This window comes from Panthera tigris, chromosome B3 (genome assembly GCF_018350195.1).
Source record: "Panthera tigris isolate Pti1 chromosome B3, P.tigris_Pti1_mat1.1, whole genome shotgun sequence".
In the NCBI taxonomy this organism is placed as follows: domain Eukaryota; kingdom Metazoa; phylum Chordata; class Mammalia; order Carnivora; family Felidae; genus Panthera; species Panthera tigris.
Genome location: NC_056665.1, coordinates 53,038,076 through 53,051,042, shown reverse-complemented (window position 1 = coordinate 53,051,042; position 12,967 = coordinate 53,038,076). Strand labels below are relative to the sequence as shown.

Sequence of the window (12,967 nt, the reverse complement as noted above, 5' to 3'; positions counted from 1 at the left end):
ACTACTGTATTCCAGAAAAACTTTTTATGGACATTAAAACTTGAATTTCGTATAATCTTTATGTATCATGAGATATTATTCTTTTTATTTTTTTCCCCATTTAAAAATGTAAGAACCATTCTTAGCCTGTAGCCATACAAATAGAAACATCCAGCCAGGATAGTCCTGGAGACAGTAGTTTGCTGACTCTTCCTCTGGTTGGATGTAAGTGTTTCATTTAATTCATTTGTCTGAATTACTCTTTTAGCCAATACTTTATATTAAAATTTTTATGGTGTCTTTTCAATTATGCATATTGTTTGTAACTTTTTATTTTCTCATAGTTTTTCTTTTTTTTTTTTAATGTTTATTTTTTGAAAGAGAGAGAGAGAGTACGAGTGGGGGAGAGGCAGAGAGAGAGAGGGAGACACAGAACCCAAAGAAGGCTCCAGGCTCTGAGCTGTCAGCACAGAACCTGACACAGGGCTTGAACTCATGAACGATGAGATCATGACCTGAGGTGAAGTCAGACACTTAACTGACTGAGTCACCCAGGTGCCCTTATTTTGTCATAGTTTTTCAGACTTACCAGAAAGTTCCAACAACAGATGAAGAAGCTTCCTTATACCTTTTACCTAGAGTCATCAATTATTTTCATATGTCTTATCATTCTTTCTCTTTCTATATATATGTGCATGTGTGCACACATATTAAAATTTTTTTTTCCTGAACCATTCAAGGACAAGTCTTTTAGTTCCCTTGAGAGCAAGTACCATGGCTGGAGTCCTTGATGTGTTTCTGTCTTAAGAAAATATTTGCTAGTCAGTGTTCTGACTTTATAAGATCTGGTTTTCCTTTATGCAGTACAGTACCTTCTAATTCTTTAGCCTAGCTTTACAAAGGGATTGTATTCTAGGCTGTTGCTCCTAGTAATGCCTTGTCAGTGTCATGCCAGTGTCCATCTGCCTATGAGCTCCTGGTGAGAGCTAGCTGGACTGTATCACTCTTGATATTGCTATGTCATTTTTTCTGTGTTTCTGACTCTAAATTCCTAGGTCAAAAAGCTGGAGGTGATGGGAGTAGATACACATGTTAGAAATGTTTGCTGTAATTTTATTTTATGTAATCCAGCCTATCCTATGGCATAGCTCTAGTTGGGAGTCCACTGGAATTCTGTTTTAAAATCACGAATTTCATAGTAGTGCATTCAGACTTCACTAGTCTAAAAAGGTCTGTTGACAATATATTGTCATGAAGTAACTATGGAGGCTTTTAGTGAATTTACTAAATTCATTAACTCATTATCTTCCTTCTTTCCTTTATAAATGAATTTGGGGAATACATACAAAGTTACAAAGAACGTACAAAGAGAGAGCTTACCTCCAGAGAGCTCAGTTGAATAGAATTAGGCTCAAGAAAATGAACAAAGAGTTAAACTCTTTTATGATGTTATGGAACATTAGAATATTTTTTCCTTTGTTGTCCCAACTCTGAGATTTTATGTTAACACAAATCTTGTAGTTCTTAAGACATGGTTAGTCCAGTGTGGCAAAGTAAAAATGGTATTTTATAGTAGGATTCTAATGTATTTAATTGAAAGAGTTAATTTAGTGGAAAAGTCTTCTTATATTTATGTTCTTTTATAGCGCTTGTTTAGATATTTTCTTGTGTTTTATAGCAGTCTTCTTCTTAGGTTATTCCTGTTTGGCTTGATCATGTCTGCACGTGTTTCTATATTTTTATGTGGTTAATTATGACTCTTATGCCAGACATCAGCTTTTAAAATTGAGAAACTAGACTGTAATCTAGCTGTCGTATTACCAAATTTGAGGGGTGAATTGTAATGTCTGCTATGTGGTATTGTCTGGAAAAAGTGCTTACACATTAAAATGAGGGATTTTAGAATATGGTTCTGGATTTCACAGAATAGTTACACTTCAGTCAAGACAGAATAAAAGTCCATCCACTTCAAATTAAATTTTTATAGCTGCATATTTAGAAAAACATTTTCTGAAAAAGATGTAACATACATCATATGTCATTTGTATGGCCCCAGGTTATTTTGATCTTTTTGTTTATTTTACAGTGTAGTTTCTCTGCAAGACTACTGTGTGTATTCTGTGTTGATGGTAGTTTTTTTTCTATTGGTGCTTTTTGAATTTGTAAAACAGAGACAAATGCCGGTTGAGAAGTCATCGTTTCACACTAGCCTCTTGCAGAGAACTTTTCTAGGTTTTGAGATAGAGTGCTCTACAAAGCACTATATTTTCTTTTTCTTTCTTTCTTTCTTTCTTTCTTTCTTTCTTTCTTTCTCTCTCTCTCTCTCTCTCTCTCTCTTTCTTCACTGCGTTTTCTTACAGTATCTACCTCAACCCAGTTACCAGAACTGTAATCAGTGACCATAAAGACATAGGAGTGGTATAAACCTGTTTCACAAAATACAATTTCTTTATAGTTAACATAAATGAAAGTTAAACTTTTTCCCCAGAAAACCTAGTGCTGCTCAAAGAAAGACTAGTATTTGAATACTTTAAAAAAACTATTTGGTTAAAATACTGTCTGGAATAATCTGGATGTGGGAGATATTACTATCATAACTTGAAACAGGCAGAAATATTTTATTGCAAATAAAATTATGAAAGGTAGTATGTTCAAAAAAACCCTGATTTGTACACTAGGTACAGGTAAAGAGCTGGTTGACTTATGTATATCTCTCCATGACATGACTAGTCAGTCATCTTTGATAAAACAGGAAATTAAACTCATGAAAAAGAGCAAATGGAACCTTGAAGAAGTGAAATTTCCATAACTTCATAAAATAAATTTTTTTCACTTCTTTTCTGTAGATCCTCAGTTTTAAAGAGAGAGAAGTTTGAAAAACTGTTTTATTGAGTTATAATACTATAATTCTACTGCAAATAAAATATCTTTTAAACAGGACAAGTGAATTAATGTATGATGTTCTTGATGAATCCTTACGAAGAGCCGAGTTAAATCACAATGTCACATATGGTAGGTAACATATATAAATGCTATTCTAAAAAATTACAGTGTTTTTCAGCATCATAGCAAAATGTGTGTTAGAATCTATAAATTCCAATAGAATCTTATATGTTAAATTTTAAGGTGGTTCTCTGGGTTATTCTTTTTCAGTGCAGGCATTAGATAACTAATAGAAATAATGGCAGTATTTTAAATGTTGATCTAAATTCATTATTAAAATTATCTCTCTTTTTAAAATATTCTTTAAGAGAAATTATATTGAAAATATTCATTAAGCATCTAATTGACTGTGAAGATAACCTGTTTAAGTAATACAGCTGTGAATAAAATAGTTATAATTGATTATATTATCATTGATCTCACAGATAGATAGATCATACATGGAAAGGGACAGGTGGAGTAAATGTTACAAAGGAGAGTTATTCCTTTGTATGGGAAAATATAGCAGCTAGTCTTAGATGAGAGGGAGAACAAGGAAGGTTTTATTGACATTTAAGAAGAGAACTGAAGGAAGGATAAGATATAGACAAAAACATATAGGATATATATATGGAATAACAGTATACTGTTCTGTGAGGAGACAGTAGTCATATGTTACATAAATTTTAAAAAGTAATTTAGTGATAGGAGATGAGTAATTTGGGGGAGAGGGTAGAGGACTGAGAAAAGTAACCAAAAAACTTTCAATCTTAATAGAGGGAGGAACTATTGGTTCTTTATTGATTAGTTTGAAAAAGCTCAGTAAAGAAACTGAGGTATTTGGAAATGTTCAGAAGCAAAGTAAAACAGTTTGAATTTTGCATGCTATAGAGAAAAATAGAAGAAGCATTGAGAGATTAACTCAAATGAGAAGTCATTTCTTTTTCTGGTAAAATACTGTGAAGTAGGGTTTGAAGACCATCCTGTTTTTTTCAGACAGTGGTAAATGGTGAATCTTTAAGAACAATGATTGTAGAAATGTGGGATGGACTAGAGGGCAGAAATTATACTAGTTTAACTGTAAGAAAAGTGTTTGACAAAGATGGAGTTAGGAATAAGGAGAAAGAATTGCATGTATGAGACTAATACAGGATTGATAATGCACATGACAGTGAATTGAGATGGTAAATTTTGGAAGATAGATTTATGTTTTGCATGGAAAAATGGTAATTAAGACATTGAAAGTGGTTTATTCATTTGTTCAACCAGTATTTATTGAAGGGTTACAAAACAAAAACTTGATTTGTAAACTAGGTACAGATTGAGGGAAGAGTTGATTGATTTATGTATTTCTCCGTGATAAGTACAGGAGATTAAAGGGAGAATAAGATAGACACAGTCCCTGCCCTTATGAGGGTATAGTGTAATGAACGGTTGATATTATGTAGGATCTTGCTGTGTAATGAGAAGAGTCAGGCCAGTGATAAGGATCATCCTTATTGACATGGGTGGTTTGTTTTAGGAGCTGTCAGAAGATCCAGACAAGTGTCAGAATCTTTGCAGGCAGCGAAGCTAAAAAGTTTTGCTTGAGATATAAGTGTGTAGGATAAGAGTTTGAAAGACTCTCAAGGAAGTCTGTTTAGAATCAGTTAAGGATCTGATTTTCTTTTTCTTGCACAATTTTTTTTTTTTTTGGTAATTGACATTTCAGCTTTAATTTTTTTATTTTTTTGAATAGGTAATATATGCACATGGTTCAAAATTCAAAAGGTACAAAAAGGTATACAGTGAACAGTAAGTGTCCCTTTGACCCTTACCACCCACCACCCAGTTCCCCTTCTTGGAGATAACCACTGTTATCTGTTCCTTTTGATTTGGAGAGTACTGTATACCTGAGGAAATACTTTTTAATGTTCTCCCCTAGGGCACCTTTCCCTTATTAACATTTCTGGGACCAACACCAATAATTCATTTCTTTGTAGGCTGTCCGTGCAATGTTTTACCTTGCCATGGAAACCTTATAGTTTCTGTTGTTTTATTTATTTCTTTTATTAATCTTTCCATTGTTAGGCTTCCCCTCCATATTTGTATTGATACAGTTTATAACTTTGAGTGATTTTATCAATGATAGAATGTTCTCTAGTAATGCTGACACGAATATTTTATTGCTTAAGAATGTGAATTTTAAATCATGAACTTCATAAGGGAAGAGACTGTGTCTATCCCACTGTCTGGCACTAGGTTAATCAATGAGTAACACGTTTTAATTGAATTAAAGGAAGAGAAAAACTACTTTACTTTTATCAGTTATCTATATATAACTGATAACTTTTATCAGTTACCTGATTGGGTTTTAGCTTTTATACTTGCTAAATCATATTTTTTTGAAAATTCCATTATTTTAACTTACCTAAGTGTTAAGTCAAGACATAAATCCCATCAGAGATGTTTATTGAGTACTGTTATGTGCCAGGCATTGTGCAAAGTGATATAGAGGATGTGAAGGAGTGTAAAATGTAATCTTTGCCTTAAAGAAATTTACGATATAATGGTAGAACTAGCTTATTTATGAAAGAATAATATCAGTATAAGGCAGAATGCTAAGGGGTGATACAGAGAATAAATATTACAGGAGTCCAGTGGTAGAGATCACTGTGGGCCTGAGGACACACATAAGAGTTCATTGATATAATGGGGCCCTGACAGATAGTAAGGATACAGATAGCCAGAAGAGAGATCAGGGGGGTCTAGGTGAAGGGAACATGAGAAAAGGTACAGAAGTGGGGATATTTAAAACAGTTTCAGAGAATATCAACTTACCAGTCTACATGGACAGTTCATATTGGGAGCAGTGGAAAGGCCTTGGTGCAGAGGTTCTCTTGTGGCAGTCAAATGAGTTTGGGCTTTATACCATATAAATCCAGAGATATGGAAGACTTCTGGGCAAGATACTGATAAGATGAGAGTAACATTTTTTAGTAAATTGGGAGAATTATAGAAAAGGAAGTACAAGGCACAGAACCATCAAAAGTAGATAGAAGTGCATTTCCCTGTTTTTCCCACTTAATAGACATTATATATAAAATTAACATAAGACTGTAAGGTAGAGAAATGAAGGTGGACTGGTTAGGAACCTTGGGATGCAAGGAACAATATCACGGTGAGTGCCGTGGGTTTTCTTTTTGCCTCATATTTCTCAGACTGGGTACTGGAGAGCCAGCAACGTGGAAACACCAACTGTTCCAAACAAAAATGCCTTAAGAAAAGCCTGCTGTCTAGCCAAAGGACCAACAAGAAAAGGGCAAACTAGCAAGGTAGAAAACTTTCAGATGGTAGCCTCTTTTCCAGCCAAGCATCACACAGAATAAATTATGGACCCACCCATGTCAGAAAAGACTGAGTGGAGAGCCAAGATTTCCACCCTCACCAGGTGTAAGCAGATTCCCAATGCTTCTACTGGGCTCATTGTGGAGAAGCCCAAGAGGAGAGCCAGAATTTCATCCCTGCCAGGTGTCGGGAGTGGGGCATATCTCGCTTGCACTGTCAGTGGAGATGATGTGGGAAGCCTGAATTTCACATATCTAGGAATAGGGAGTTAATGAAGCACCTCTCCCCTCTTTGCTGTGGTGGTGTTAGGGGAAGCCTAGAAAGAGTTGGAGCTTTCACCACTGGTCAGGGATACTCAGGCCATCCCATCAATGTCAGTGGAGTCCATTGGAGTGGTAATGAGGTGCCCCTTCCTTTCTGAGGCAGCATAGTATCAGCAGACACTCCCATCCCCCACCCAGAAGGAATAAGGGTCCCCTCCTTCTCCAGGTGTCAAAGGAGGCAGAGTGGAGAACCTGGACTTTCATCCCCATAGGGTGGTACCTGCGTCTCCCTGTCAGAGTAGTATCAATAGATACTTTCCTTATTTAATATGAAAGTAAAGTCTAGTCTGAAGGATAAGGTGTCAGTGGAATGTCTTCAAATTTTGTGCATAATCCAACCCCAAAAACCTATGATAAAACCACAGTATCACAAATGTTAGGATATTACTAATTTTTTATTTGCTAATTTTTACTTGATATTTTGGTTAGGACCTGGCTTGCTCTTGAGGAGAAAACAAAACTTCACATTGTGTTTTTACGTTTAGAATCCTCAGAAGCACTTTTTTTTTTTTTTTTTTAAACCGCTGCAGAGGGGAGACAGCAGAGCAGGGTGGCTGCTGTTTCATTTATGGACTTATACTCAGATTTTTGTAGAGTTGGGGAATAAAGGGATTTAGCTATAGTGGAAAAGTGATTTAGAAATCTATTAAATTCATTTTTAGCTCATTTGTGCACTAAGTTCATAAGTATAATTTTTGAACTATTAATTTTACCTATACTAGCTTTCCAGAAATCTTATGAGCATCTGAATAAAAGTTTGGATTTTGGATGGGTAATGAGAAGCTTTTGTAGTAACACAGTTTGATAGCAGGAGAGTTCTGAATGGCAGGTATCTGTAAAGGAAACCGTGTCAGTTATAACAGAAAATGGGTCATCATTATTTTTAATATTACTTAGGACTGGCCTATTAGTTCAGGGTTTGGCAAACTTTTTCTGAAAAGGGGGCCAGGTAGTAAATATTTTAAGCTTTGTAGGTAACATAGGTTTCTGTCATAAATTCTCCTGTGTTTATTTTGTTTTTCTACGACCTTTGAAAAATGTAATTGTACACCTGAGACTCATATAATGTTATATTGTCAATTGTATCTCAAAAAGTATGTAAAAATTGTTCTTAGTTTACAGGCTTGCAAAAGTAGGCCAAGGGCTAGATTTAGTGGTAGTTCATCCATTCCTGCCTTAGTTGGTCACTCACTTGACCAAGCCTCTCTTTGTTTAGTTCATAAAGTCATAAAGTTTACTTTTTCCATGGCACAGAATGAGGACATTTTACAGCACAACATCTGAATATACAGAGGAGTATCTTTTTACGTTCAGTTAACTCACTTTGTAGATTTTCCTTTAAAGTCAGTCCCCTTCTTAAAGAGAAATTTGTATTTCTGATTTATTTTCTCTTTATCCTTCTATAGAAAGTGTTTGTATAAAGCTTTTTATACAAAGTTTATGTGTGAATCAGTTGATAGGCAACCTAACAGTGGAAAATATAGCTGGTTGAATACTCAAGTTTTATGTTGTATACAACAGAGTATCAGATTGTTTTGTTTAAAGCTTTTAGAAATAGAGAAGAAAGGATTCTATCAAGGACACTTGATATGCTTCAACTTGTGGTAGAACTGTTAAGTCGACTGAGTCTGTGTCTCACTTACACTGTGATTCCATAGCACATGCAGGACTTGATACCACGCTGGTTCTTCTTTATTTACAATGACAAAGCTCAGGCTCCTTGACTTAGGCTCTTCAAAAGAGTTTGAAAAAGATTTTAGTGTACACTTTGATCATTATCGTAGTTATCCAATCTTTGTATTAGAAAATCAAATTTGAACACTATCAAGATGTTCAATAGATAGTTCTATGTTCTTTGAGGTTTGTTTTAAAGAACTGACTTGAGGATTTTTATGAAATGGCCCTACTTTGAAATGAATGCTAGAGTATCCTAAAATGATTACATTGAGATAAACTACATGTATAGTTTCTGTGTATAAATGGTAGAAACTGCCAGAGAACAAATTATTTTAAAGCATGCAAGCAGTGTTGGAAATACCTGTTTATATAGGAACAATGAATATATTACTTATGTGCCCTTTAGAATGTGAGCTCCTTATAAGGGCAGGGGTTTTTGTCTTTTTTGTTCACTGCTGTATCCATGCTATTAGAACAATGCCTGGCACATAGGAGGTGTTCAGTAAATACTTGTTGCATGTGTGAATGCATCATTTCTATCTATTAATATACATAATATATTATATTGTGGTAATATAATCCTAATAGTTGTGTAAGCCTGAAAACAGCAAAGTTCCTATCTTTGAAAATTTTCCATAAATAAGTTTTTACTAAAACTGACCTTCTGATTAGTTTGTTTTGTTCTGAGTTCTACACATGTTCTTTTATTATGCCTTAACATGATCCCTGACATTTTTATATTTTCTTTCTCTAGCTATTCTGTTTGAATGTGTACATACAGTTTATTCTATTTATCCTAAATCAGAATTACTTGAGAAGGCTGCCAAGTGCATTGGAAGATTTGTTCTGTCACCTAAAATAAATCTCAAGTATTTAGGTAAGATGATTAGATAATTTTGACAGAAATTACAAAGACAGCTCTTGAAATTTGCTGGATATTTGTTTCCAGTCACTTTGTATAACGTAATCTCTGTTTCTAGGGCTGAAGGCTCTTACCTATGTTATCCAGCAGGATCCCACTCTGGCTCTTCAGCACCAGATGACAATAATTGAATGCTTAGACCATCCTGATCCCATTATTAAAAGAGAGGTAAACTGGTACTTTGAATAGTGTACGTGAAGTGTTATAACTTTTAAACTTCTTTTTTGGTATTATGGAGAGAGGAAAGTAGTAGACAGTGTGTGTGTGTGTGTGTGTGTGTGTGTGTGTGTGTGTGTGTGTGTACACACATGTGTTTTAACTTCTGAGTGTATTTTATTCTTTCTAGTAAAGTTTAAGGAACTTTTCTAAAAAGTCCTTGTGTCAGTATCTTCACAAATGTTTTTAAACTATTAGTTAGAGGAGTTAGGTTCAATTACCTGTATGGATTCATTAATATCTTTTTTGGTCTAAGAAGAGACCTGAATTCTATTTCAAGTTCTTTCTGTTAATGTAATTTAAGATGTAATTTATGATGATTAATATTTTTTTCATATTCTTAACATCTGTGAAGTGGGCTAATGCACTCCTTATTAAATATGTAGGAATATTGAAAGAATTAATAAAGATAACCCCTAAACGATTTGAACTTCTTGGAAGGAATTGCTTCAGTGTCCATTTGGGTGCCTATATAAGTGTTTCTGTTAATTTTCATGTAAACAAATCACTCTGTGCCCTCATATTAAAATGGTATATGGGACCTAGTTAAGAAGAATGGATATTTTTATTTTTATTTTAAAAATAAAGATAATTTAGTGAACATCTAAATTACTTAATAGCAATGAGTTAAAAGTAGTTTATGCAAAGAATACTATTTCATTAAACAATTGTAATTTTAAAAGATAAGATTATAAATTTTCAATTTTAAAAGGTACTGTTTTTGAAATAAAAGTGTTTTTGAGAAATTGTCATCTACATATATATTTTTTCTTTTTGCATTTATATTTTTAATCTTCTGAAAATTGTTACTTGCCTCAAATCTGGGAAGTTTGTAGATGGACTAATTTTTCTGTGTAGGCATGATAGAAGAGTGAGAAGGCACCAAAGGACAATAACAATAATTATTTGGCTCTTCCACTTTGAACAAATACAGAGCATGTGTTTTCTTTGTGTGGTTGGCTACTAAATTGAACAGAGTTGACTTAGGTACAGTTTTCTTAGTGCTATATTTAATTGTTGGGCCCTTATTTAAAAATGAGAGTCAAAGGGAAAATAAATGTCTTTTAAAATTATCGAGTCTGATCTGTTTTGTCTGTTACCTGCTGTGAGAAAAGTAGTTTGAATTCTTTTAGTATCAATAGTGCTCCAAGAAGGCACCTCAGTACTATCTGTTCGAATGCCACTATCATGTATAACCTCTGTAAGTAATTACATAGAAGAACTTTGGTCCTTGGGAATGGAGTGACGTGTTGTTTAAGACTGGGATTCCCATTTGTCTGGTTTTATTACCTTTCTTTCTCATAGGGAGAAAGAAGGCAAGAAGGAACAAACATAAAAGACCTCTCTTGAGCCATGCAATTCCTAATGCCCTGTCTCATGCAATCCTGGAAATGCTAAATTGCATAGTCTTAGAGTAGGAAATAAATTTGGTATAATTATCTAAAAATATGTAATATGTAGTTTAAAATCTACAGGGAGCACGTCTGAGACAGCTATATAAGTTGAACGCTATTAATGGAGGACCTGTGTATTTATGGATTTTAAAATGGAGTTAAGAATTAACTTAAACAGTTATCTTTTGTACTTGATATCCTGGCAATGAAGATTGAAAAATTACAAAGAACTCTTAAGATATTTTGAACAAGTTTGACAAGTAGAATATATGGAAATCTCTTGCAGCTAATGTTGTTGATCCTAAAATACCAGTAAATGATACTTTCTCAGTACTGCCCTTGGTCTCATATTGATTTCTGGGAGTTAACGATATTTTTAGAACCTTAATGTAGGGCCTCAGAAAGTGTAGCCAAATGGGAGCTTACTCTCATACTCGTCTTCCTTTAAGAGGAAGCAAGAGGTATATTCCTGAGCATTGAGAAAGCGACTATAACATGGTTTTTCCTTGCCTGAGATTCTGAACAGAGGCCTTGCTAAGGCTTTGAAGCACTTGAGCCCCCAGCCTTTGTCCATCGGTTGGAGGCCATTTGCTCTCAGCTGATGAACCCACTCAAGGGCTATTTTCTATTGTTTACGTAGTGTGGAAAATATGGTTTGTAAGACTGGATTTTCATGTGTGTATATATACATGCACAGACAGGCATAAATGATATAGGTTTAAGAAGCTGTTATATTTTTAGAAAACAGATTATAAACCTTTTAAGTTTTTAGACTTCATGGCCTCCCATTTAGAAGTAGTCAGATTATAATTTTTATCGGTATCAAAAAGCTTTTAGACTTTGGAATTGATCATAATTCATTTTTTTTGACAGTAGATTCTACCTTTCTTAATTAAGTTCTGTTTTAGCTAAAATGTGCATTTCTTCAGCACCTATTAACTGCCCAGTTGGTCTATGTAAAAGTGGCAGAATCAACTGTATTATAAACCTATATATTGCTGTATTTACTGGAATTACCATGTATAGTTTTATAATGCTGTTTTTATTTCTTTCTTAAATAGACTCTGGAACTTCTTTACAGAATTACTAATGCACAGAATATAACAGTGATTGTCCAGAAAATGCTTGAATATTTACAACAGAGCAAAGAAGAGTATATTATTGTCAATTTGGTTGGCAAAATAGCTGAACTCGCTGAGAAATATCCTTTGTTTGGACCATAAGTCATAAAATACCTGTAGTTACATAGTGACTCAAAAAAATTTTTTTTAATGTTTATTCATTTTTGAGAGACAGAGTGCAAGTGGGGAAAGTTCAGAGAGAGGGAGACACAGAATCTGAAGTAGGTTCCAGGCTCTGATCTGTCAGCACAGAGCCCGGTGCAGGGCTCGAACTCATGAGCTGTGAGATCATGACCTGAGCCAAAGTTGGGCACTTAACCTAAGACTGAGCCACCCAAGCACCCCAGTTACATAGTGACTTTAGAATGATTGGTTTAGTTGTGGGCACTTGCAAATTGAGTTCAGAGACACACAGTAACTTTTCCCATACCTGATATACAGGCCTTTCTTGTCAAAGACAGGAATATTTGTAGGCTTCTTAGTGGATGGCTTTTTTTCCCCTGGTTCTTTCATTCATTTGGTCAGTATTATGAGCAGAAAGATACAGGAACCTCTGCCTGATTCCTCTTTAATTGCCTTCTTATCTTTGACTTTATTTCATAATTTGTTTCTTTTCTGGTAAATGTTCTTGTTTTGCAGGGGGTCCTTGGGAGTAGGGATCAGCATGCTAAAATTTATCCTTTACGCTATTGTTTATACTGGAAATTGTCCCAGTAAGGTAGTTGGGGATGCCATTCACATGTCACTTTTCTTCACATTTGCTTTTTTAATTTTTTTTAATTTTTTTTTTTAACATTTATTTAGTTTTGAGAGAGAGAGAGAGAGCACACAAGCAGGGGAGACACAGAGAGAGGGAGACGCAGAATCCCAAGCAGGCTCCAGGCTCTGAGCTGGCAGCACAGAGCCTGACGTGGGGCTCGAACTCACAAATCACAAGATCATGACCTGAGCTGAAGTTGGACACTCAACTGACCAAGCCACCCAGGTGCCCCCACATTTGCTTTTTAAAAGTCAGAGAAACTTTACAGGTCACAAAGATATTCCATTCTTTTTAAGATGTCTGTTATTTAAATCAAAGGAGGAATA

General features: G+C 34.7%; 1 protein-coding gene across 5 annotated transcripts in view; it reads left to right on the top strand.

The window, feature by feature from the left end:
• Positions 1 to 12,967, top strand: part of AP4E1 (adaptor related protein complex 4 subunit epsilon 1) — a 62,557-nt gene that overhangs the window by 18,468 nt on the left and 31,122 nt on the right. For all 5 annotated transcript variants that reach the window (XM_042988870.1, XM_042988873.1, XM_007081847.3 and 2 more), the window contains 4 exons: positions 2,918 to 2,991; positions 8,983 to 9,105; positions 9,209 to 9,318; positions 11,822 to 11,961. In XM_042988870.1, coding sequence (XP_042844804.1) covers positions 2,918 to 2,991; positions 8,983 to 9,105; positions 9,209 to 9,318; positions 11,822 to 11,961 — 447 coding nt within the window. The remainder of the gene's footprint in view (positions 1 to 2,917; positions 2,992 to 8,982; positions 9,106 to 9,208; positions 9,319 to 11,821; positions 11,962 to 12,967) is intronic.